The sequence below is a fragment of the Megalobrama amblycephala genome, linkage group LG6, assembly GCF_018812025.1.
Source record: "Megalobrama amblycephala isolate DHTTF-2021 linkage group LG6, ASM1881202v1, whole genome shotgun sequence".
Lineage (NCBI taxonomy): Eukaryota > Metazoa > Chordata > Actinopteri > Cypriniformes > Xenocyprididae > Megalobrama > Megalobrama amblycephala.
In genome coordinates, this window is record NC_063049.1 from 36,499,258 (window position 1) to 36,527,071 (window position 27,814).

General features: G+C 36.6%; 2 protein-coding genes across 8 annotated transcripts in view; both read left to right on the top strand.

Moving 5' to 3' along the window:
* Positions 1 to 1,757: 1,757 nt before the first annotated feature.
* si:dkey-10c21.1 lies at positions 1,758 to 5,479 on the top strand. Of its 2 annotated transcripts, XM_048194473.1 has the most exons (5): positions 1,759 to 2,127; positions 3,153 to 3,194; positions 4,092 to 4,214; positions 4,684 to 4,740; positions 4,835 to 5,479. In XM_048194473.1, exons 1-5 carry the CDS (start codon positions 1,842 to 1,844, stop codon positions 5,080 to 5,082), a joined length of 756 nt encoding a protein of 251 aa, XP_048050430.1. In that variant the 5' UTR covers positions 1,759 to 1,841; the 3' UTR covers positions 5,083 to 5,479. The 2 variants fall into 2 exon arrangements, with proteins under 2 accessions (XP_048050431.1, XP_048050430.1); XM_048194474.1 differs by lacking the exon at positions 4,092 to 4,214 and having other exon boundaries at positions 1,758 to 2,127.
* A 2,278-nt stretch (positions 5,480 to 7,757) lies between these two features.
* LOC125270643 overlaps positions 7,758 to 27,814 on the top strand; it is a 154,586-nt gene continuing 134,529 nt past the window's right edge. For 2 of the 6 annotated variants that reach the window (XM_048194480.1, XM_048194481.1), the window contains exon 1: positions 7,758 to 7,890. The gene's annotated coding sequence lies outside the window, so the exon portion shown is untranslated. The remainder of the gene's footprint in view (positions 7,891 to 27,814) is intronic. The other 4 variants (XM_048194477.1, XM_048194478.1, XM_048194479.1 and 1 more) reach the window with 3 other exon arrangements.

Below are 27,814 nucleotides of genomic sequence, written 5' to 3' on the forward strand. Positions count from 1 at the left end.
TTATTTTCTTTTGCTGGTGTAAGCAGGGTTGTGACAAAACAAATATGATTCATACGGACCTGTGTCATCTGCTTTTGCTTCAAGCATGTTTGGCTTTTGAAGATTCCCTTGTTGTTTTGTAAATTTGGCTCTCTGTAAATGCTAGATAGATAGATAGATAGATAGATAGATAGATAGATAGATAGATAGATAGATGCTCATCAGATGCTTTAAGTTGCTTTATATAAAATGTGTGTGCTAAATGATAAGGACATCACATGGTTAGCAGATGGTGATGTTTCAGCTATGAATTAAACATCAGTTGGTCAACATCTTATAAACATCTGGGGCATATTAGTGTTCATTTATGTACAGTTTAGTTTTTTGTAGTCCTGCATGTCTTGCGGCTAAACGCTGTTTCATTTAGCTGTTTTGTATAGCTGAAATGACAATTAAGCTATTCTGACTCTGATTAGGAAAATGATGTGTTGACAATATGATGATCTAATCACAAATTTTTTAGTTGCCTCTCAGTTTACCTTGGTATTGACTATAGGGGACTGTGACCTCATACTGTAAAACTACACTGGATTTTGTCCAATCTTTGCTTTAATGTATAATTGAGAGATTGTATTTTCTAAATAACAAGAATTCATTTTTAATGAAGGTGACATTGCCTCCTCCTTCCTAACAGGCTCATGCCCAGTCAGCGGAGTGCTTGTCTCACCTCTTAGATTTAGATCTGCTGAATCAGCTGTCAGTTCCTGCTGTCACTTTCTGTTTTCTCAATCATAGATAAATAAAAATTCAGGGACCATGTGCACAATGTTTCTTCCCATCTATTTTAACTACAGCACTTGAAACCACAGTAAAACAAGGAAACAGTATAGTGTGTTGTACCTCTATAGACAGCAAACCACTTAATTTATGTAAGCTAATAAGTAAGAGTAACTTTTGTGATAGTTTATGATGCTTTTGCAACAGTTTGGACCTTTTCATCCTGTTTTCTAACATTGCTAACAAACAGTGTATAGGGACTGACTCAAGAGTATTGTTGAAGGCCTACAGTATATGTCTCTGTAATCTTATTTTTAGTTTCTGTTTGCCTGAGTTTGTTTTTCCTCTCCATCGTATGGTCAGTGCTAAAGTGAAAGAATGAAAGTGACGTGTAGCCAAGTGGTGTCCCATACTCAGAATTTGTGCTCTGAATTTCACCCATCCAAGTGCGCACACACACACACACACACACACACACACACACAGCACAGAGAACACATACCCGGAGAAGTGGGCAGCCATTTTTGGTGTGAAAAAAAAAGGGACACCATACTTGGCTACACGTCACTTTCACTTTTTGACTTTAGCACTGAGGAATGGAGAGAAAAAACAAACTCAGACAAACACAGAAACTGAATATAAGATTACAGATTGCTAGAGAATAAATAATATACTCTTTCTACAGAAATGCTACATTTGCTGAAGACAGAGGCATCATGCACAATAATGCTTTTAATGAATGGTAGGCTAGGCCTACAAGTTTTATACAAATTCAGTTTTAGCTCATGCTAGAAATCTGCCTCAACAGACAGGTTATAGGCTACTTAACAGTGGGTGATGAGATAAGACATAATGTACTGCAAGATGCAAACAAACATATAATTAAACACATAAATCAACAAATAAAGTAATTTATTAACTAACAGTAGCCTAGTTCAAGGCAGCTGTCCTTCTTATACACAATCGCCACCCAGCGGTAGAATAAATGCAACGTGCTGACGTACTGAAACGAAATCGAAAGTAAAATCTGTCTATGGTTATTATACAAGTCAATACAAGGCTGTGGCGTAAACCTGTTGTAGAAAATGGAGAAAGTCATTAAAGATAACAAACCTGAACTCATCGATTGGCTTAAATCGGATTCGTTGATTATTCTGCAACATGTTCAAGCAAAGGGACTTATAACAGCGTTGGAGTACGATAAATTGAAGTCTATTACAATTCCCAGTTATATGGTTATTGAACTTTTGGACTTCATCCTTGTAAAGGGTGAAAATGCATGTCGAGATTTTCTGATTTTGCTGAAAAAAGATAATGTGAATGAATTTTCTCCTGAACTCAGAAAATGGATCGAAACCGTGGACACTTCAGGTATGTTTCTTTGCAAAATATAACGTGCACATATGGTTGTGCAATTATCATCGCTTAAAAATCAGTTCATAAAGTGAAACTAGTGGCCCATTTAACTTAAGGGCGTCGAAATAGTAGCAACCTTTTTCATAAGATAGAGTTTGGGAATACTATAGGCTGTGTTGGGAATAGGCTATAGGATATGTTTTCGCATAGTGATCATTCGTGAAACTACTTAAATGTGTACAATATTTTCATCTTATGAATAAATAAACACCAAGCCTTAGTAAGATTTGTCTGCCCACCAGATCGTCGTGTGCTCAACTTAAAGTCCAAAACACTGAATCAAAAAAAAAAAAAAAAACATACTTCAGGAATGAACAATATGGCGTCGATGACGTTGAGTTTTGATGTAAAGAAAAACTTAAAGAGAAAGAGCGAACTATAGGCTCCATATGATTTTTCTATATGAAACATAGCCAAAAGACAAACATATTATGCCTAATAAAAATGGCTTCCAACCTAGGGCGAAGTAATTAACAACAATTTGGGACAAATAATGTAATTCAGTGGAAAACAATGTCCTGTTGAAAAAAACAGCATATGCTGGTTAAGGTAGGGTTTGAAGCTGGTATGCTGGTTTGAGCTGCATAGGACCAGCACTTGGAGCTCAAACCAGTATACCAGCTTCAAAACCTACCTTAACCAGCATATGCTGGTTTAGTTAAGTTTTGGTGATAGGCATATTAAACTGCCCTGTATGGAAAAGAACTGTACATTTCTTCAAAATGATATTATTGAAATTATATACACATTGGCCTCAATTCTTGCAAACAAACAAACAAATAAATAAATAATTCTAGCTTCTATCAGGTCATTACAAGGTTAGATCCAATACCATTTTTTAGCCTCACCTAAATAGCCTAGCTATGTGTTGTGTTAAGCTGGCAGATCAATATAATGTAATATACTGTCCATAGGATGCTTTGCATGATTTTTGCCATCTAAAATAACATGGTCTTGCCTTTTCTTTTTTTTTTCTCTAGAGACAGCAAACACAGCTGGACATTCAGGCATCCAAGTAACAAGTTAGTGTGGTTTATATTTATTATAATGGGAACATTATAGAGTGCAACGGCCAGGTTCCTGAAGTAAAAAATTATTCAAAGTCCCTTTAAAGGAAAGTCTGTTCACTCGGCAGCCATCTTTGCAACGATCTGGGCAGCTATTTCGGGCATCCAAGACCAAGTCTGTGTTCAAAATCGCCCTCCTATACCCTCATTCACTATTCCCTACATTACTACATTAATATAGTCCACTTGAAGGAGTGATTTTGAACAATAACTTAAAAAACTTTAAAGACAGACCTACTGTGAGCTATGATGTTGTTAATACATGGTATTTGCTTCCGCTGAAGCTGTCAGCCTGCATTATTTTAGCTTATTTTTTTTTAAATAATCGTGTTTAATAGTGGAATTCCTGGTGAAAAACTACATTACACATGATGCTGTACAGAAAATTACACCAATCAGAGCGTTAAAAAATCAACACATTCCAAAATAGCTCTTTAGCTCCGCCCGCTCCCTTCAAGCACTGCAAATGATGTAATATCCCTATGCTCTCAAAATACTGACATGTTTGTGTATATAATTTTTAATCTGATTATGCTGTTCGCAATGCTTCATGGGATTGTAGTTCTTTCCCTCACTAAAACCGTTAAGTACACAGTCTTGTACCTTTGTCATTTTGTCCGACTTTTTTGCTTCAAATCAAAGTTTGTAGTGTTGTGTGATTCACCTCGTAGCTGATTGGCTTGGTTCATGTCTTATAACAAAGACTATTTTCAATTCCCTATGGGAAAAATGAATGAAAAAAATACTTCCGGAATCAGCGCCGCTGAAAAAGGGGATGGGCACTGTTGCACTCTATTGGATGTATTGTATAATGAACAATTGTATGAACTGACATAAATTTTATGCAAACAGGCAAAATCTATGCATCTGGTGGCAGCAATGTGTATTCGCCTAAAATAACTGCTGCAACTATAGGCTCCATTCAAATGAATATGACTGTTGCACCCTCTGGCAAATCAAATGTGGCAACAAATTGTAAGTGTAATACATGTGAATCTATTAAAACAGTTTTTTGCCAATGTAAATGTATAAAATTAGACCCGGTAACGGTCTAAATTAAGCTTAATTAATCACTCAGGGTTAGTTTGTTACTAGTTTGGTTAACTAGTGTCATGTTCAAATCTTGGATACAGCTATATTGTAAATGCTATGTTTTTAGTTTTAGCTATTGGATTGAGTTTTGGATAATATGCCAAGAGACATTAATTTTAGTTATTTATTTATTAATTTATTTTTAGTGTAATGCTCCAGGATTATTCAGACTCAAATTGGTAAATATTATTTTAAATATTTCAGACATTTATTTTACAGCAGACTCAAAGCAAAACTCAAAGCCAAAAGGACTGGACAATTTTTTTTTAACTCAATTCATGCCAGCAATTAAAAAAATAAAATAAAATAAAACATAATAATCTCACAATAATCCTATTTTTTAATGTTTCAGGCCAAAAACCTGATAGAGACTGTGAAAGAAGAGAAAATGGTAGCAGGTCAATACAAGGTTAGATTCAATCTTTATATATATATATTGTTTCCCATTTTGCCTTAATTTTCCTTTTTCCTTTATTATTATTTTTTTCTTTTTATATTTCCAGATTATCAAAAGTTTCTAAAAGACAACAACAGTCAGTTGGTTCAAAAAGTGAAGAACATTGATCCAATTATTGATGATCTCATTAAGTTCTTGCACGATGAATCAATTGCAAATGTGAGAGCGAATCCAACACTCCAGAAGAAGATGAGGGAACTGCTTGGCTGTGTGAACTGTGAAAGCATAGCTAAGGCCATCGTCGATGCTTTGTTTAAGCATGAAGAATCTCTGATGAAGGAACTGCTATACTAAAGGTTGTATTGTTTACGCACCAGTTTAACAGCAAATGTTCCAATGAAGAAATCACATTATGTACTTTTAAAAAAAAATTTTTTAACAGTTGATTGGTGATGAAATGTTACTTTTCTTGTATCTAGAATCCAGGCTAAGGTTGTATTTTTTACTCATGAGTTTAACCACAAATATAACAGGGAAGCATTGGCATTATGTACTTTTTTTCTTTTTTTTTAATAAATCGATTGGTGTTAGAGTTTTACTTTTCTTGTATCGAGAACTAAGTATATTGTTCATATAACCAAAATTGTCAGTGGTGTGTGTGTATATGTATATATACAGTGCCCTCCACAAATATTGGCACCCTTAGTAAACATGAGCAAAGGCGGCTGTGGAAATAAATCTACTTTGTTTATCCTTTTGATCTTTCATTCAAAAAATTCACAAAATTCTAAACTTTCATTGAAGTAAAACAATTGGGGGGAGTGCTGGAGGTCCTTGAGGTTCAGATACATGGCATCATGATTTCTATCAAATACCAACTGATAAAAAAATCAAAACCTGACCTCTTCTGCTAGAAATTTTATAATAGGCTGTGGTTGGATCTTCCATCAGGACAATGATCCAAAACAAACATCAAAACCAACACAAAAATGTGTCACTGAGCACAAAATGAAGCTTCTGCCATGGTCATCCCAGTTCCCTGACCTGAACCCTAAAGAAAATGAATGGAGTGAACTGAAGAGAAGAAGCACCAACATGGAGCTGGGAATCTGAAGGATCTGGAGAGATTCTGTATGAAGGAATGATCTCTGATCTCTTGTCAGGTGTTCTCCAAACTCATCAGGCATTATAGAGGAAGATTCAGAGCTGTTATCTTGGGAAAAGGACATTGCAATAATTAGGTGCCAATAATTGTGGCCAACATGAACTAGAGAAAAACACCTTAACATCACATCAGCTTTGCTTACTGCTTTATAAAAACAACACTTAATTGCATTTGTTTTAACAACTGATTGGTCAATGATTGAACCGTTGCATGCTAAATACTACTATCCTCTGTGAACTAAAGCAAATTATATTGTCTTAACCTTACGCTATTGTTTGTTTTTTAGTTTTAAATACTTCAAACTTTTTTGTTGCTTACCCTTTTTATACACTATCAGAAACAAATTAAGGTCGCATACATAAAGGAGATGAGGTAAGGCATCTCTCTTAGGACTAGTGTACAATTACTGATAAATTACACTTAGATACCAATTTACTTGTTGGCAATATATAATCTTATGTGTGGAACTAAACTAAAACATTTGCTAAATTTTGTTTTATCACAACATTGAATTATGTCAACAAATGTAATCTATATAGCAACCTGTTATATATAAACATGAAAAATTTAAATATATATATATATATATATATATATATATATATATATATATATATATATATATATATATATATATATATATATATATACATATATACAGTACAGTCCAAAAGTTTGGAACCACTAAGATTTTTTAATGTTTTTAAAAGAAGTTTCGTCTGCTTACCAAGGCTACATTTATTTAATTAAAAATACAGTAAAAAACAGTAATATTGTGAAATATTATTACAATTTAAAATAACTGTTTTCTATTTGAATATATTTCACAAAGTAATTTATTCCTGTGATGGCAAAGCTGAATTTTCAACATCATTACTCCAGTCTTCAGTGTCACATGATCCTTCAGAAATCATTCTAATATGCTGATCTGCTGCTCAAGAAACATTAAATGTGTACAATTGTACAAAATATTTGTGTACAATATTTTTTTTCAGGATTATTTGATGAATAGAAAGTTCAAAAGAACAGTGTTTATCTGAAATCTAATCTTTTGTAACATTATAAATGTTTTTACTGCCACTTTTGATTGATTTAATGCATCCTTGCTGAATAAAAGTATTCATTTCTTTAATTATTTTTCAAAAAAATAAAAATAAAAATTCTTACTGACCCCAAACTTTTGAACGGTAGTGTATAATGCTACAGAAGCTTTGTATTTCAGATAAATGCTGTTCTTTTGAACTTTCTATTCATCAAGGAATCCTGAAAAAAAAAGTACACAACTGTTTTCAACATTGAAAATAATAATAAATGTTTATTGAGCAGCAAATCAGCATATTAGAATGATTTCTGAAGGATCATGTGACACTGAAGACTGGAGTAATGATGCTGAAAATTCAGCTTTGCATCACAGGAATAAATTACTTTGTCAAATATATTTAAATAGTACACAGTTATTTTAAATTGTAATAATATTTCACAATATTACTGTTTTTTTACTATATTTTTAATTAAATAAATGTAGCCTTGGTGAGCAGACGAAACTTCTTTTAAAAACATTAAAAATCTTAGTGGTTCCAAACTTTTGGACTGTACTGTATATATATATATATATATATATATATATATATATATATATATATATATATATATATATATATATACACTATTTTTCTTTTAGGCTTCTACATTTGTTTACTTTTTACTATTTTACTTCACACAGCGAAACTGCTTAGAACCAATTAAAAATCTTTGGAGAACCAATGGCGAAATTAGCCTTCAAAATGAGAAAATCCCTCACAGCCTCGTTATCAGTGAATTGGTTGAATGTTGGGTATTTGCCCGGTTTCAAGCACAGCCGCGTAGAACTGTCCAAAACAACTGGAGCCGCAGTAACAGAATTCAACCACTAGATGGGGATGGTGGTGTAGCACAGTGGGTGAAGAGAAGGAATGAGGAGACTGAACCGTGATCTGTTGGCGTTCAGCATGGCACAGGTAAAAATAAATACAACTGTACAACTGTATAATCTTAATTAGTTTTTCACAGTATAGAGCATTAGTACACTCGAGTGGGTAAGTTACTTTTACATTTATATTCATCATATAGTCAGGTTTGGGAGGCATTCATGCTTGATGCTTGAGGTTTGTTTTTGTAAACATTTCTAAGTGTTGATTTATTGATTCTTCTATATTAGTCTTGTGGGAAATTTTAAGTGCTCACCAGAGTACAAGAGCACACAAAGTTCTTTGTCATGCATTACTTGCATTAAGTGGTTCTCAACTGGTTTGATGGGACCGACATTTTCCCAAGGTCATCAGTCATATATATATAAAATAACTGTTTACTTAACATAGCCTAAAAGGTAAGGCTAAATAGCTGTCCCAAACTAGTTTTTGATACAATAAAGTTAGTAAGTTGGTATGAGCCACTACAGTAGTCAAAAAAATAACACAAAGTGAAAATAAAGTGGCATTTTGGGGTTATGGAAACAACAGCTACCATGGTAATGCTAACATGAACTGTTAAAGGCACAATAATATCCAAAAACCACTTGCACAGTGTTATATATTTTGTTCAGCTGTGTACTTACATTATCCTAAATGTTCCCAAGAATTTGTATATTCAGAGAAATGCACAATTTTAAATAGTGCCCGTCCCTCCCTTGTCACTTGTCGCCTGTCAATGATGTAATATCTGTGTTATCCCTGGTTTCCTTGTACTGCACAGTAACCATGGCAGCAGGCGGGAGAGCTGCAGTCTAGCAACATGTTGTTGTTGTTTCGTTCAAACATTATGGACCATGGGAAGCAAACTTTGGGACAAAAGGAGAAATAAAACGAGGATCAATACCGTATATCAATATCAAGTGAAACCGTTCCGCGTTACCTAACAATTTTAAGTCGTCAAATAAACTGACCTGTATTAGTAGTATTTCAGCTTTGCGAGTAGTTCTGTAGAATGAAATGTCCCTGATATCTGTCTCGGCCACACCTTGCTTTATACCACGGTCATGTTAAAAACATGAATGCATTCACTCATCCATAAACATTATTTCGCCATAAACATTATTAGATCCATTGGAATGACAAGTTTTGAAGAGTTTAGCGACCCCTAGTGGCGAAAAAAACATACTGTGCCTTTAAAGGTGCTCTAAGTGATGTCACGCGTTTTTAGGCTAAAACATTTTTTGTCACATACAGCAAACATCTCCTTACTATCCGCTAGCTGCCTGTCCTCTGAACACACTGTAAAAAAACGCGGTCTCTGTAGTCGCCACAAGCTCCAAAAACGGCAACAAAAACTACCTGGTGCAGCCTGGACCACGAAACATAATAAACATACTCCAGCCAATAACCGACAAGAATGATTTTAAATGCGCGTTCATGACTGTTTCAGGAAGCACAGAGGGGAGGGGGAGGGGGAGGAGGAGGAGGAGGGAGGGTCTAGCTAGCCTCTGTTTTGTTTGACAACACTTCGAACGTCAACAGGAAGTTACTCCACCCAGGATCGCTTAGAGCACCTTTAATGAAACATGGAAACTGCTCCTGATGAATAGAATGACCATCATGCATGCGAATCCTTTCCAGCTAACACACAACACCATTTAAGTAATTTATTGAAATCTTTTTGTAATTACATTACTTATTGACAAACAAAATAACTACAACTATGCATGCTCGTAATAATTTCTTCTGCGCCAATGAAGTGATATACAGCGCGCGCGCCGCAAGCACAGTATAACGGCTGACTTGACAGGAAAGTTTGCTTTTCTGAGGTGAGAGACTTTTTATTTCGTAACAAGTTACGAAAATAACGTTAGAATAAAGACACTGACATAAAGCCTGGGTTTTTCTGAGGGGCTCTTTACTTAAACTGCATCTGACAGAAGTGTCAACAGTTCTCATGCACGACTTTCAAAATAAAAGTCTTGCATCAGAAAAACAGAGAATCACGTTTGTTGTTTTTTCTTGACTGCACAATCCGCGACCAACTCAAAACGGTATTGTGACCCATTTTTACGTCACGACCCATCAGTTGAGAAACACTGCACTTGAGGGTACATTGAAAGTAAAATTTTTAACCACAGTGGTTATCAGAGCTATAGATTAGAACCAGACGGTGGGTCTGTGACTTTATTGTCCACTCGCATCCGAGACTAATATGTTAGTGACTTTTTGTTTATTTTTGTTTTTCTATTTTAAATAAATCTGCCCTATGTGTGTTTCACAACTTCTTAGAACCATTACAAATCAGATGTCAAATTTCTATTGTACATTTTAAAACAAAAGCGTGTTAAATTATCGAAATAAAACACTATAAAATCAAAATTGACAATTCTTTTTTTCTTTTAATGGAATATTGCAGTATTTATAAATTATTTATCCGTGCTCATCATTTCTTGGGCCCATCAAAATAACTTCTTCCTCTTGCAACAACATCTCTTCTCTGATGATGCGCTTACTGGCACAACATCCTGTCACTCACATGAGATCGACCAATAGCAAACCACAACAATCCAATCAATTCTCCATGGACAAAATCAAGGGACCTTAAATTTTTTCTTGTGCAAGAAGCCATTTCCCTGGACATATGTCACGATAGGAAATAAAAGACTATCACAATTTCCACTTCCACAATTTCCAGCTTTGACAGAAATGATTTTACATTTAGCAGTGACCCAGAGATAATGTCTGTTGTTGCAAGCTTTGGTTGATTTATTTATTGCAAATTCTCCATAGTGTCATTCTTGGTGGAGTTTAATGAGATTGCTCAAACTGCTTTAGAGAGGATTGACATTGAGAAAGACTTAGTGGAACGGCTATAACAGAAGATGTCATTGCCTTTCGCTGATTAGAAGAACAAGACCTTGGCTGTGTCCGAAAACTGGAAAATGCTGCCTTCGGAGGACACATTTCAAGGTAGGAAGGCATCAACGCACGTCCGAATTCAATGTTAGCTTAACTTCCTGTTTCCTGAGATACTTTCCTCTGATTGATTTTTGAAGGCAGCATAGATGTGTCCTTCAATGGCTTTGATATCCCACAATCCTGTGCTCTACATTCTGTGACAGTTGAGCTAGAAAAATAAAGATGGCTTCCAAAAGTTGCGTTTGCTGCTCAGTTTGTGTATAAATGTATGTTTTTGACCAACATTTTCCACTTTTGATGTCATTTCTAGCGAGAAATGTAAATATTTGTTTAGTTTTCACCAAAACTCGCGCTGTTTCGCGGTAGATCATTAAACTGTTATGCTGCCTCAGAAGTCTGTCCGAAATCAGTTCCGTGAAGTGCCTTCAATGCACAAACGCTGCCTTACAAGTCATTGCCTGATAGGGCAGTGAGGCAGCAAGTCAGCTGCCTAGGTTTTCGGATGCAGCCCTCATCTGACATGGCTTTTTTTTTTTTTTTTTTAATGAATAAACTTAAAGGGATAGTTCATCCCAAAATTAAAACTTTGTCATTATTTACTCACCCTCAAGTTGTTCCAAACCTGTATAAATTTGTTCTGCTGTACACAAAGTAACATATTTGAAAGAATGTAACCAAGCGCCCCCCAATGACTACCCCATTGATAGTAGGGAAAAAAAATACTATGGTAGTCAGTGGGGGTGGAGATCTGCTTGGTTACATTCTTCCAAATATCTTCCTTTGTGTTCAGCAGAACAAAGAAATTCATACAGGTTTGGAACAACTTGAGGGTGAGTGATGGCAGAAGTTTCATTTTTGGGTGAACTATCCCTTTAAGACATCTGCTCTGTTCTAAAACTTAGTGAACTGCCTAACATCATAAGTGATGTGAAGAAACTGTTTTTCTATCTATCTATCTATCTATCTATCTATCTATCTATCTATCTATCTATCTATCTATCTGTATGTATGTATGTGTGTGTATATGCAAATCTCACTAATAAAATCCTGTGGTTGCTGCATTGTATGGCAGTTTACAGGGTTTTTTAGTACATGGAGCTATTATGATTTACTAAACTTTCAACTGTCCAAGTCACTTGTTTATATGAAGCGTGGCTGTTTCAAGTACTAGAGTTTTTCCCCATTCAACCTTTTTTCTGACTCAAGTATCCTCACTGCAGTAGGCTAATTGTTATTCCTCCTCTCGCCTGCCTGTCTGATGTTCTCGGGCCAGTCTGATGCTGCCGCCGTAAGCGGATCACTGCCCTGCAGCTCACGCATCACGCACCAGACAGTGTAGTGGTAAACAGGGTCAGAGATTTCTCCTCCCTGAGCAACTAATGTGAACCCACAAGAGTTGCTATTGCACTTAAACAGCTTATACCAGCATGTATTTCTGGTCTGGATTGGTTTATGCTGGTTTGGAGTTTCCTACTAGTCAAGAGTAGATTGGAACAGGTTGTGAACAGATGAATGCTGTTTGGAAAGCTTAGCTGAACAAATTCAGATAGATTTTAATTGAGGGAATGAGTGGCCTACCAGTGCAGGCTGACTAGAAACCATGTGTTAATGATGGTGTGAAATGGAGGTTACGATAGTCTTTTCTTCTCTATTCTCTAAATGTAGAGCGGGACTTGATTTTTGTCCATCTGGAATTGATAGCATCATTGTGGTTTGCTATTGGTTGATTTCAGAGAAAGGTTGTTGCAAGAGAGAGAAATATATATATATATATATATATATATATATATATATATATATATATATATATATATATGTATATATGTGTGTGTGTATGTGTGTGTAATGGGGTTCAATGTTGTTTTCAAAATATCTTTGTGTGTGTGTGTGTTCCACAGAAGAAAGAATGTCATACAGGTTTAGATTGGCTTGAGGGGGTAAACTGGTTCAACCACATGAGACTTACAGTTTATTTAACAAATCTTTCATAGAGTGAAGAATGTAAGTTGGTCCTCTCAAACTAGATACTTTAGTTTGCGAGTATTGGACATCACAGGCTTATTTAAAGGTCTGGTACACGTCAATTGAAGTATCTGCAAAATGATTCCCAGAACTCTGCGGTCCTCTAAATAGCCGCGTTGTGCTTAGAAGCATTCCGAAATAGTTTTTGCTTTCTATAAGCTATGGGGATCACAGTGTCAAATGTCGGTTACTTCCTTCTTTTCCATTCCTCTGACTTCCATATAGCTCCACATGATTAGTGCAGGGTATCCTGACGCTTTTAATAGTAAGAGTTTCAAATAACTACTGTATGTGAACACCTGAAATGTCTTCAATTTTGTAAATTTTTTATATATATATATATATATACTGATTTACTGTACTTTTGTTCAAATAAAATCAGTCTTGGTGAGAAAAGGAGACAAAAAATTAAAAAAATTGTATTGAACCCAAACTTTTAAATGGTAGTATTTAGAGTTTTGTGTGTGTGTGTGTGTACACAAAAACTCAAAATATTATATATATTTCATAATCTGTCCATTTAAGTTCCCCTTATTTTTATATTATACAGGTGCTGGTCATAATATCATCAACAAGTTGATTTATTTCACTAATTCCATTCAAAAAGTGAAACTTGTATATTATATTCATTCATTACACACAGACTGATATATTTCAAATGTTTATTTCTTTTAATTTTGACAATTATAACTGACAACTAAGGAAAATCCCAAATTCAGTATCTCAGGAAATTAGAATATTACTTAAGACCAATACAAAGAAAGGATTTTTAGAAATCTTGGCCAACTGAATAGTATGAACATGTACAGCACTCAATACTTAGTTTGGGGCTCCTTTTGCCTGAATTACTGCAGAAAATGCGGCGTGGCATGGAGTCGATCAGTCTGTGGCACTGCTCAGGTGTTATGAGAGCCCAGGTTGCTCTGATAGTGGCCTTCAGCTCTTCTGCATTGTTGAGTCTGGCATATCGCATCTTCTTCTTCACAATACCCCATAGATTTTCTATGGGGTTAAGGTCAGGCGAGTTTGCTGGCCAATTAAGAACAGGGATACCATGGTCCTTAAACCAGGTACTGGTAGCTTTGGTACTGTGTGCAGGTGCCAAGTCCTGTTGGAAAATGAAATCTGCATCTCCATAAAGTTGGTCAGCAGCAGGAAGCATGAAGTGCTCTAAAACTTCCTGGTATACGGCTGCGTTGACCTTGGACCTCAGAAAACACAGTGGACCAACACCAGCAGATGATATGGCACCCCAAACCATCACTGACTAGGGCTGGGCGATATATCGCATGCGATTGTCACGCGCATTTCGTCAGTAAAGCCGGTTCCCTGATTGCTGCTAAATCGCCATCACCTGCTTTCAGATGGAGCGGCATTTAATAGACAGAGCCGTAGATCACTGATAAGCCACGCAATATCGCGTTCATTATCGAAGGCGATTCATCTGCGATATGAATGCGATATTGCGTGGCTTATCAGTGATCTACGGCTCTGTCTATTAAATGCCGCTCCATCTGAAAGCAGGTGATGGCGATTTAGCGGCAATCAGGGAACCGGCTTTACTGACGAAATGCGCGTGACAATCGCATGCGATATATCGCCCAGCCCTATCACTGACTGTGGAAACTTTACACTGGACCCCAAGCAACGTGGATTGTGTGCCTCTCCTCTCTTCCTCCAGACTCTGGGACCCTGATTTCCAAAGGAAATGCAAAATTTACTTTCATCAGAGAACATAACTTTGGACCACTCAGCAGCAGTCCAGTCCTTTTTGTCTTCAGCCCAGGCGAGACGCTTCTGACGCTCTGTCTGTTCAAGAGTGGCTTGACACAAGGAATGCAACAGCTGAAACCCATGTCTTGCATACGTCTGTGCGTAGTGGTTCTTGAAGCACTGACTCCAGCTGCAGTCCAATCTTTGTGAATCTCCCCCACATCTTTGAATGGGTTTTGTTTCACAATCCTTTCCAGGGTGCGGTTATCCCTATTGCTTGTACACTTTTTTTCTACCCAACTTTTCCTTCCCTTCACCTCTCTATTAATGTGCTTGGACACAGAGCTCTGTGAACAGCCAGCCTCTTTTGCAATGACCTTTTGTGTCTTGCCCTCCTTGTGCAAGATGTCAATGGTCGTCTTTTGGACAACTCTCAAGTCAGCAGTCTTCCCCATGATTGTGTAGCCTACAGAACTAGACTGAGAGACCATTTAAAGGCTTTTGCAGGCGTTTTGAGTTAATTAGCTGTTTAGAGTTTGGCACCAGGTGTCACAATTTCACATTTCACAATTTTCTAATTTTCTGAGATACTGAATTTGGGATTTTCCTTAGTTGTCAGTTATAATCATCAAAATTAAAAGTAACATAAACATTTGAAATATATCAGTCTGTGTGTAATGAATGAATATAATATACAAGTTTCACTTTTTGAATGGAATTAGTGAAATAAATCAACTTTTTGATGATATTCTAATTATATGACCAGCACCTGTATATTTTTGTTTACACTAACTTATAAAGTGATAGTGTTATATTAAGACTTCACATTTTTAAAATCAGTATATGTTCAGTTTAAACCATGAACATTTTGACCAACCTTTGAGACCATTAACCACATTATCTTGTTCTTTAGCTACACAATGGAAAGTGGCAGAACCACATTAGAGAAATCCTGTATGGAAGGAAAGAAGGAAGTCACACTTACTTCTCTGTTTTCAGCACACAGATGAAGCCAACATGATGTCTGAGTCTGTTTACTTGTTACTTGCCCTTTAAAGCTCATTGGCCAATATATTTGAAAGAAACATCATTTTATAAATCCATCAGAAACCTGTTTAACTTGCATAATAATGTGTCATTCAGAGTCATAATTATTTCCAGCACTGCCAGTCTGTTTTCACTGGTCATGCTGAATTATGCTGTTGAGCTTGATTTTGAGACCTTTGGTCATGGGGAATGGCATACAGTACTGTATGTAGTGTCACTGGGGAGGAGTTTGAGGGGAAAAGAGATGAGCTAGTTCAACATGGCAGGTCAGAAACTTGGAAATGTTGATGTGCACATGGCTGTGCCTTTTTTGTTTGCTAAACCTCTTCTCTGTGCTTTTTTCATATAAGAGATTGATAGAATCACTGTGTTTAATGTAAATGTAAAACTCTTTATCTCACGCTGTGTTGTTTACCAATTATAGATGCCATTAAAGGCATTTTATTGGCAGGGTATGGCTTTTAGAAAACACGTTAAAGAGTTGCATCCATCTCCTATCAGAGCTAACAGAAGCAGGATTGATTTTAAATGGCAGTTTGATTAGGCTAAATATAATTATTTTATCTTATTAAGTAAAGTCCCTTCCAGTTTGCCATCTGGACAGTATTTGAACTTTTCACCCTTTGTGCATTACAAAATAACAATATAAACAGACAAAGTATGATTCATAAGATGCAATTCATGGAATTCATTACTGGAAGTCTTTTTTTTTTTCTCTTTCAGATTCAAATAGAGATTTTGATTATTATTTGCTAGAGGTTTAGAACCATTTATTCTTGCAATAGTTAGTTTGAGCCCACTACCATAAGAGACCAGATCATTTACAGTAGCACATGCACCCATCTGCATACGGAGGTAACGGTTTCACTGCACACTATCTATCTGAGGGCTTTTTACAGCATTCTCATTAGTCTGTAAAGCTCTTACTGAATGTTAAACTATTATGTAACATCTAGTTAGAGTATTCACAGATTTATGCATGCAGAAAAATTGGCAACAGACATTATATAGTTTAAATTTTGAGCTGATGTTCTTGATTGGTAAATGATTGCCAGTGTTGATGAATCTTGTGTTGAATAATGTTATCTGCATAAGCTGTCACTTAGCAGTTTATATTGCAGATCAGTGTTGTTATCCCAAAGCTGCTTACATGTTTTCAGTGTGATCGATGATAAAAAGTGCTTCATGTACAATATTCCAGTATGTAGATTTCAGTGGAATGTAAATTTCTTGTACTCTTTTCAACTAAAATTATAGGTGCCCACCTCAGACAGATGAAACCACCATCCTTTACACTCCATAATCTTCTACTTGTTGCGTATGTTTTTATTGTGCATAAGCTTATTTGATGATGACTATGCATGTGAAGCAGTTTGGCATTTGGAGGGGGAGGTGGCATTTGGGGTGGGGACATCAAAATACTATTATCAATTGTATACTTTGTGGGGGTGTAATGATACCCTTATGTCACGATTCGATACATAACTCATGATACGATGAAACTGCGATACTCCAGGACCAAAAAAAGGACAACAAAAAAATGCTAAATTTGGTATTACATTGGGGGTGGAAATGAATGGACTTGGTGCTGGTAACCCAATGAAGAGGACAATTGGGACGCCGGAATAAAAATATTCATGATTCTAACGCTGAAACACAGATTTGTTTTAGATGAATATGTTTGCACTCTGTCACTAGATGTATTTAAAATAATGTAGGCCACTTTTTACTGCTAATATAAGACATTTGGCATTATCAGACCCACGAATATTCCCCATTGCATTATTATAAATTATATTCAACATTATATATAGTAGTTTAATGTAGTACTGACACTCTGCAAACTTAAAATTTTTCGCACACAGTAATTTTCATTTTGGGTGAACAATGCACAACACATATTGTCACTATCCAAGATACGATATTGTTGCATTTTTGTAATGCGATATATTGTGACATGACACATTGTTACACTCCTAATACTTTGGCAAGCGGATGTCTTTTAAATCCAGAGAAAGTTATTCATGCTACAATTGTGCAGAGTTTAAAATATTTACATATTGTTTACAGTTTGCACTATGAAACGCATTACATTTTTTGTCCCTGAGGTCTAACAAAACTAACAAACAAGGCCTGAAATTCTTGCAAATTCTTTGCTTGCCTCATGCAAAGAACTATTACTATTGCTAATTAGCCACCCTGAAAAAGAGGAAGACAGAAGGTAAAAAGAAATAAAACAAAAACACCCACTCAGTTTAGATTTCTTGTTGTTGGTGACTCATTCATTCATTAAAAAAAAAAAAAAAAAAATCCATATGTAGAGATTTTTTTTATGATTTATTATTTTACTTTTGTTACACAAAAGCTTTTCCAATTTTTTTCACTAACATTCCCCATTATGTTTTTAGGCATTGGAGAAAATGAAATGAAATAATACACAAAAAAAATTAAAAGCAGTCAATGGTAATTCCCGGCCTGAAGAGATATTTCTAATATGCTGCTTATGAACATCTATTGCAAAGAAGGAGGAGAAGTGATTTGTTTTGATTGTCTCATTATTTTACATTCCTTGTGAAGTCATACCGCTCTCACCATAGCCCCCAGCCGCACGTCATCATGAGAATACTAATAAGATTTAATGTTTCAATCTGGCTGCAGCAAATGCTTTATCAGGCTGAACAAATGTGCCGTCTACTAAAGCTGTTTTGTGGCATTTGATGGCAAATAGCAAATAAATACAAATAATCTCATGTTGTATAAAACTGAAAACATTCAACCTTAGCTCATTTTTGAGGGACACTCTGGTGTCTAATCCATTCTTTCCATGACTCTCTGAAATGCAGGATATTTTAATATCTATTTCAGTCTTTCACCTTATATAAAGGCTTCCCAAAGTCCAGTTCATCTGCCGATGTTGACTTGCTATTTTTAACACCAGCACAAGAGGTGATGATGAGTCATCTTTTATTTTTATGCTAAGGGGCTTAGAGATCACTCTGAGTTATGAACAGGTAAAAGGATGGATATAGTGGGGAGTGTAACCAGCGTAGCTATATGTGGAAATGTAAATTGCAATGATTTCTCGGTAAAACAGTTACCACTAGAGCAATAAACAGAGAAATTTCAAATTTGCTAATTAAATTTATTTTCATTCCATTTTTCCACACCGCTTTGTAGGGTCACAGGAACCCTGAGCCTACAGTAGGGATGCTAATCAACTTCTTTTTGTGGAATGTTTTGCTTGAAATCTATTGCCTTCCCTGTGTGTAGCCATGTTAACTCCCCATTAACCTAGATTACAGTGATGACAGTCTAGCAATAGAAGATGAAAGCGCGCTTGGAGTGCTGGGTGATGATTTTGTTTCTAGTAGCCATGCTACACGGTGTCAGTGGTGATAATGCTGGGAAAAGGATGCAGTTGTATGAGGTTCTACAGTATATGTTGGGTAGAATGATGTCAGATGTGTTGCTCCTTCATGTTTTTCCTTTTTTGGTGTTTTTTTCTTTTTCTATAGTTGTTTCTGACCCCTTTAAGCAATTTCTTGACCCCATATCTATACCGTCAATATCTTTTCCTTTACCTTAAAAGTCCTATTGTTTTCATTCAGTAGTGCTTCAGTGTCCTTGGAAAGCACTACTGGAATTTTTTTTTTTTTTTGGGAAGAAATCTCTTATATTAACCAAGATTCTTTGAATAGAAAGGTATGGAAGCCCATTTCCACAATTGCGAGTTTAAAGTCAGAATTCTGAGATATAAATTCGCAATTGTGTTATATAAAGTCACAATTCTGACTTTTTTCTCGCAATTGCGAGTTTATATCTCAGAATTGTGACTATATCATACAATTGCGAGTTTATATCTCAGAATTGGACTTTATATCACGCAATTGTGAGTTTATATCTCAGAATTGTGACTATATCACACAATTGCGAGTTTATATCTCAGAATTGGACTTTATATCATGCAATTGCGAGTTTATATCTCAGAATTGGACTTTATATCACGCAATTGTGAGTTTATATCTCAGAATTGGACTTTATATCACGCAATTGTGAGTTTATGTCTCAGAATTGTAACTTTATATCAGGCAATTGCGAGTTTATATCTCGCAAATCTGACTTTATATCACGCAGTTGCAAGTTCATATCTTGCAATTCTGACTTTACAACTTGCGATTTTGAGAAAAAAAGTCAGAATTGTGAGAAAAAAGTCAGAATTGTGAGATATATTACTGTTTACTGTTACTTAACTGTAACTGTTTTTTTTTTTTTTTTTTGATTTAGTGGGGGAAATGGACTTTCATAGAAAGGTCAAAAGAACATAATATATTTGAAATATTTTGTAACATTAAAAAAAGTCTTTGTCACTTTTAAGAAATGTAATCCTTGCTGAATAGAAGTATTAAAGTGTTAGTTCACCCAAAAATGTCTGTCACTAATTTACCCTCATGTCGTTCCACATCCGTAAGATGCTGTATAATGTCCCAATACAGTGATGTCACACCATATTTGGTTACTATTTTACATTGTGTACTCTTGGTTTTCAATGCCAGATTGAATCTCCAGTATTGTTTCTGCAAACGAATTGACTGGTGTGTAGGTGTAGTTTTCCAGTTTGGATTCTCTGTGTCATATGGTGTTTGTGCAACTGTCAGAGCCCTTTGTAGGCAGCTTGCACAATAACGATTTAAACCACATGTTTGTGCTTCAAAAGCCTCACTGATGCCCCATGAATTCATGCTTTGGAAACAGGATTCTAATTAGCAGACAGAGAAAAAGGGGGTGGTGTTTGATTAATGATGCTCCTTAATGCAAAATTAAATGTTATCTTATCATATTTGTTCATCGCTTTTTCAATACAAAACAAATCATTATTATTATTATCATTATAGCCATTATTACCACAAGGATTTTAAGGTTTTCTAAGCAAAAATGAAGGTAAAGATAGTTTCTGACATCTCTGAAACAGCTCCACTAGGTGTATGAAGTTGTGAAATTGGAAAAAAATATAGGATAATGAGATCTTTTAGGAAGAAAATTTGGCTGACTCGGGTTTTATAATAATTTTGTGCCTTCTATTTTTTGTGCTTTCTAATTATATTCTATTTTTTGTTTAAGAGAGATTTACAAGGTATTTCTCAGCTTTTGGAAAAAAGTAGTAGATGTGTATTTCAGATTAGCTCAAGAACAGTGCATAGAGAGCTTCATGAAATGGGTTTCCATGGCCGAGCTACTGCATCCAAGCCTTACATCACCAAGTGCAATGCACAGTATCGGATGCAGTGGTGTAAAGCACGCCGCCGCTGGACTCTAGAGCAGTGGAGACGTGTTCTCTGGTTGTTTTTCAGGGGTTGGGCTTGGCCCCTTAGTTCCAGTGAAAGGAACACTTAATGCTTCACCATACCAAGACATTTTGGACAATTTCATTTTTGGGGATGGCCCCTTCCTGTTCCAACATGACTGCGCACCAGTGCACAAAGCAAGGTCCATAAAGACATGGATGAGCGAGTTTGGTGTGGAGGAACTTGACTGGCCTGCACAGAGTCCTGACCTCAACCCGATAGAACACCTTTGGGATGAATTAGAGCGGAGACTGCGAGCCAGGCCTCCTCGCCAACATCAGTGCCTGACCTCACAAATGCACTTCTAGAAGAATGGTCAAAAATTCCCATAAACACACTCCTAAACCTTGTGAAAAGCCTTCCCAGAAAAGTTGAAGCTGTTATAGTTGCAAAGGGTCAGCCAACTCCATATTAAACCCTACGGATTAAGAATGGGATGTCATTAAAGTTCATGTGCACGTAAAGGCAGGCATCCCAAAACCTTTGGCAATATAGTGTGCATATATATATATATATATATATATATATATATATATATATATATATATATATATTACATTTGTAGCAACTGTTAATGTAGACTGTTGTTTTAAATGTAGATCCTTATGTTTATGTGTTTGCATCGAATTCAATATTGTTTGATTTAAAAAAAAAAAAAAATCACATCATTCATTATAAACCATAAAATCTATAATTAAATTATATTATTACCTCGTATAACTTCCATAATACCCAGAAATCCCTTTGTGCAGTATTTCTGTGCTCTATTTAGTTTTTTCAGTTTCTAGTACATCTACATCTACATCATGTTCCTCCAATAAAGTTTCCCAGCCATAAATTTCCATGCTTCCTCATCAGCAGTATGAATGATTCCCATGATTGACTGTAGACACTGACCACATATCTCCCAGACAGAGGATAAAATAATATTGAATATTTCTCATGTGTTAGCTACATTTCTTTGAATTTGAACATGGTGAACTTTGTACAGTCATTTGTACAACATATGGGATCATCTGTGAATGTCTCTATAAATTTAGGATAGTGAAGGCTTATTTCCCTCAATGTGATATGTCAGCAAGAATGACTAATGATGTCTACGTGAAGAAATCTGTTTGGTTTAATCATAGAGAGAAATCACAAATGTTCATGTATTACATCAGAAACAATTTCCTCTTTCCTGTGTGATTTACATTTTCCATCTGCATGTTAAACCAGTAGCCTATCACACTATGGTCAATGATACCTCAACTTGTGTGGCATGTTGAGGAGAGGTGAGGCTTTATTTTTTAAAGTGATTAGACTTAGTATTTTCACCTGCTGATTGTAAAACAGGTGAAAAAAATCCTACCAAACTACTGAAGGAGGGACCTGCACATAGGTCATAAAATCAGACTTGGGGCTGGATATTTTTGACTAACAGCCAAATAGCAGTATGGGAACATCTTTGAAACCTCACAGAAAATATGTAAAGATCATGTTAAAACTGCAAACTGTAAGAAGTCATTGACTTAAATGAACTTTGCATTTCTGATACTGATTGAAACTGCTTGAGTGACATTATAAATTTGCAATGGATCTAGTTTACAAGACTTGGACATTTTTAGACATCAGTGCATCAGGAATATTCCAAAAAGTTGCATTTACTTATTTGGTTAACTTCAGTGCTATCTGTTCCCATCTTTTTGCCAATTCTATTTTTTCTCTTTCCTTTGGTTACAGTGTAGTGCGTCCTAGGAAAACCCAGGGTAGAAGTTCAATAAACACACTGAAAGGTCAAATAAGAATCAGCTCTATGCAGAGTTGCAAAACCTAAAATCTAATTTATACTAATCTACGCTGAACCTTCTCAGGGAAGCTCAGTGAAGATGTACTTTAAGAACAGCTTTGTCACAGTTGGTGAAAGAGGCAAATTATGTAATTTATTTCCCTTGAGCACTATTGAGATGCAATTATAGTCTAACATGCAGAAGAACTAACATTTTTAGCTCAAGCTGTTAAACTGACACAAGCATCAATTCATTTTTCATTTCTTAGATAATATATCATGGCCACAGATTAAAGGGATGGTTTACCCAAAAATGAAAATTCTATCATTTACTCTCCCTCAAGTTGTTCCAAACCTGTATGAATTTCTTTCTTCTGCTGAACACAAAAGAAAATATGAAGAATGTTGGTACTGGTTGGTAATGGTGTTGGTAAACAGTTGATGGGACCCTATATTGACTTCCATAGTATTTAAGGCAGTGGGGTCCATCACCTTTTTAGTTACCCATATTCTTCAAAATATCTTCTTTTGTGTTCAGCAGAAGAAAGAAATTCATACAGGTTTGTAACAACTTGAGTAAATAATGACAATTTTTATTTTTGGGTGAACTATCCCTTTAAGAATTCATTCCCGTGTTTTAGTAAATCATGGCCACGATTTACTAATTCATTCCCTCGTTTTAAACCATGGCCACCTTGTAATTCGTTCCATTGTTTTAGTTGAATTAAAACGAGGGAACAAATTAGTACAACATGGCCACGATTTACTAAAATGAGGGAATGAATTCGTAATTTGTGACAATTATATGTAGGTTTTTGTCCGCACATCATGTGAGGGGCTTTGTAGTACATTTTCTGTTTTGTATTTTTTTCTTGTATATAGGCTTACTGATTTTGATGATAACAAAAATTAATAAACTAATTACATGAAATGCTTATTAAACATAACTTAAAGGGGGACTCAGTATAGTATTTCAAATACAATGTTTGGAAGTTAGAAGGGCAGATACCAACAATGACGGTCGAGGAGAGAGAACGAGCAAGAGGGAGATTTGAAAATAAGAAAAAAAAAAACCCCTGCAGAATGAGAAATGGGACACAATACAAAAGAGCTCAAAAGAATATTACTGGAATGAAGGTTTATGCCTGGGCAAGTGCTTTAGGACCCGTGTTTATATTAGAAAAGCTTTCCAGCGCTGAGCGGGAAGGCCTGAAAACAGACGTGGAGGCTGCTTTGATCCCGCTATTCATGTGAGTACATTGGGTTTTGATTGCCTGGAGCTGCTGTGCTGTTGGCGACTAACAACGAACACTTTTTATTTACTCTTGTGTACTGTATGTTCATTTTTTGTGCTTCCTTGTTGTTCGTTCATCAACTGCGCTTTATTTGTTGTGAAGCATTTTGTTGTGCCTCAGCTTTGATAAATAGACATCCACTCACATTGCGTGTGTAACAGTGGCCAGATAGTGAGAGTTTTGCTGTTAAACTACTGCACAGTGACGACCGCTAGAGAATGCGGCATTTAGCGTAATTGTTAATGCACTCGCCTCGCATGCCAGAGGCGATCGGGCCGGGGTTCGAGACAGACTCAGAGCAGAGTGGTTAGGATTGGAGTATGAGTTATGGAGGCGGAGCAATGAAGAGAGGGGTGGGTTTGTTTGGGTTGATTTCAAATATCAACAATGTCCAACAGCATTGTTCAAATTCTATTTAGAGCACCTTTAATCAAAAATGAATCGCTGAGTTCCACATGGTTGAACTAAAATAAAGATCTGCTTCTTTGAGGTGTTTCCACCTTAAAAATCATTGAGTTCAATGACACAAAAACTTTTTATCATTTAATAAAACATGTTTTACTGACACATCCACACCCATTTAGAAGAAATACTTCATGCACTGATTTTATCTAAAGTGTTTCATATGTTTTATACAAGTTGCCTTTTAAAGCCCTGTATTGATTTGATCTGTTGTTTGATTATATAACTATGTTACATAGCAGATGGAAAACAGCTCTGAGTTGCAGCTCACTCAACTTTTGTTATGTAATTTAAGGCCATTATAAATACATTTGCATCTCTTTTCATAGAATGATGTAATGTTATTCAAAGTCGCACACAGAAATCATAACAAGTGAGTGGTATTTTACAACATGATTGCCACAATTAGTATGTCTTTATGATGTGCAAGAATGTCTTGTAGAGTGCACAAGCCAGTTGGTTAAGAGCCTGCATTGCTTTGTCTTATTGTATCAATCTCTTTTCAGTTCCTTTTTTTTGACAGCAGCCGCCTCATCCTATTAACAATGCTGTTTGTTTAGAGTTAAAAACCCTCTTTGGAGGGAGATGCAGACAGATTGTGTGGGTATTCAAAAAAGTGCTTGAATATTTCCCTGGATTCTGATAAACACACCCCCTTCCCTATGTGAAGAAGAGCATCAAAGAGACTGCATTGTAACAACCAACACAAGCTATAAGGCAAACCAACAGGGTTCCGGAGGAGGAAGAAGACGACACCTCACTCCATTCTTCTGTTGCCTATATTGTTTGCTTGTTTTCTGTTTATTTGCTTTCTAAATCCAAGAATGTACAGCTTCAAGTCAGCTGTCATGATGTATTCCCTTTGCCCAGTGGTAAATTTTTGTATTTTCCCCTCTCATTTCATATTTTTTTGTAAGTTACTGTGCAGTTGTGTGCAAGTATAGGCAAATACAATAGGGATTGAAAAAAGATTAGTTGAGAGCTGAACTGCTGAGGTTTAAAAGTGGACTTGAGGAGATGAAGGTCCTATTAAACTGAAAGATCTGTTGCCCATAGATGAAAGTCAGAAACTTGTGAAATCGTTGAGAGTACTTTTTTCAAAAACTGAATACTGGATGAGATCAGTCAGAGCAGATTAAACCTGATGGGATTCATATGTGCAGACCGTTTGGCATTCGTGAGATCCCAATATTCTTAATTTTGGATATTCAAGATGTATGATCATGAAGATGTGAACTAGAGTTTTGGCATCTTTTTAAGCTAAAAGTGAAATGGGGATGGAAAATATCTCAGGTTACATCTGTAACCATAGTTCTCTAAGAAGGGAATGAGACGCTGTGGGGAAATGCCTCAACTATTCATCTGCTGACTGTCTGTTTGGATGCAGGATACCCCCTTCTTAGGCGTTCCAAAACAGCTGATCGGTTTTCCTCCACAGGGCAGCTCTGTGGACATAAATATCCAGCACTTTCACTGGACACAAAAAAATTAGCTTTTCCTGGTCCTGATCTCCGAGGAGGGCAGAAGGCCTGTAAATCAATAGGCCGCGGTACATTGGTCGGCACCTTGGGAAATAGCCCGGCTTAGGATACAGGAATGCCTTAACCATCCCTGGTGCAAACTCAAGGCACATGGGGGATATCGACAGGGCCTGAAGATGAAATAGCTAGAAGGAACACAGTTTTTAAGGTCACAAACTTTTCTGGAACCGTTTATAGCCAGATCCCAAGCTGGAACTCTGGAATGAATTGCAGGCCTCAGCCTCAGAGTGCCACAAAGGAAACATGAGACATGGTAAGCTGCAATGGCTGCCACATATATTTTTAACGTGGAAAGGGAAAGCCCTGCAGAAAAACAATCTTGAAGAAACTCTAGCACTGAGCCAACTGGGCAGTTAACTGGATCCCACTGTCACATTCTTCACCAAGAAGTGAAGACTCTTCACTTCAAGGCATAAAGTTTCCTCATGGAGGGAGTTCTGGAGTGAAGTATGGTCTCAGCAACATCAGTTGAGAGACCTGAGTCTATGAGTTGGGCCCCCTCAGAGGCCAAACCCACAGGTTCCATATCTCTGGGCAGGAGTGAAGGACTGCCTCTCGCCTGAGACAGAAGGTCCCTCCTGACCTGAATCTCCAGGGGAGAGCCATCGAGGAGGGACACTAGGTCCGAGAACCATATTCAGCTCAGACAGTACGGCGCTACTAGGAGTAGACTTATTCCGTCCCGGCGGACCTTCTCCAGAAATCCCTGGGTGCAGAGCAATCAGGGGAAATGTGTACAGACGCAGCCCCGGCCATGTCTGTACCATAGCATCCAGCCCCGGACAAAGGCTCTGCCTTTGTCCTTAATATCAAAAAGATTTAACCAGAGATGCCTCTCTATGGCCACCATAGACTGTGGCTGACATAGACTGCCCAATAGCTCTAGCGGTCTCCTTGGTGGCCCTGAGAGACAAATCTGTGGCCCGACACAACTCTCGAACCTCGTTGGGCCCCACCCCCTCGCCATCATCCAGATTCCTCAGCATATCAGCCTGGAACACCTGCAAAATAGACATTGTATGCAGACACGCACAAGCCTGGGATACTTTGGGAAATACCATATCAATTCTCAAATATATTGTTTTCTTTTAAAACTGTCAACGTTTTTAGACAAAGCTGTAGGGAGGCTGGGTGCCCTTTTATATTCAAAAGTGTCTTTATTTTCTCCTGTTTTTAGATTAGAAAATGAGTCAGGGCAGATTTTTGTTTACATTTAAATCAAGTTAGCTTTTCCTGTCCCCTTTAGGTAGATGATTTTTTGTTTGTAACATTGGCTGTTCCCTCTCCTGAAGTTTTGCTGTTGCTTCTCTAATTTTGTTTTCATTAGTTAATAAATATTATTTGACTTGGAAAAACTGACTGTTGTGGGACTGGGGAAAGGAAACTCCACAGTCATTTATCACTCCTCAATCGTAGACTAGGGAGTATGTAATGGCCTGACTATGCAATGGGCTGCTTGTTTTTTATTATTTGATTTTAAACAAGTTTTGGTGCTTGTAATTTATGGATCTGACAGCTCAGAGTTCTTAGTTTTCTTATACACTCACCCTCACATTGGCCCCTCTTCTTCTACAAAACACATTTACTGTATGTTGGCAAATGCTGAGAGCTTGTAGTTGGAGGTCTGGGTTTTATTTAGGTCATGTCCAAGACTCCTACAAGTGCCTACACAACTTGAACAGGCTCAATATGACTGCCACTGCTGCCATCCAGTACTATTTATCCTTTTCTATAACCACTGACACTCATTTCTTACTGTTTTGTGAAACTGTCAGCCTATTCTAAAGGCTTTTATATAATGGTTATTTCTGGTTATTTGATTGGCAGTGGCACTATTTTCTGTAAGGATTTTTTGAAAGG

Coding starts and splice junctions, on each gene's coding strand:
- si:dkey-10c21.1 (XM_048194473.1), top strand. CDS start 1,842: ATGGAGAAAGTCATTAAAGATAACAAACCTGAACTCATCGATTGGCTT. Junction 2,128..3,152: donor CGAAACCGTGGACACTTCAG/GTATGTTTCTTT, acceptor TTTTTTCTCTAG/AGACAGCAAACACAGCTGGA. Junction 4,741..4,834: donor TGGTAGCAGGTCAATACAAG/GTTAGATTCAAT, acceptor TTATATTTCCAG/ATTATCAAAAGTTTCTAAAA.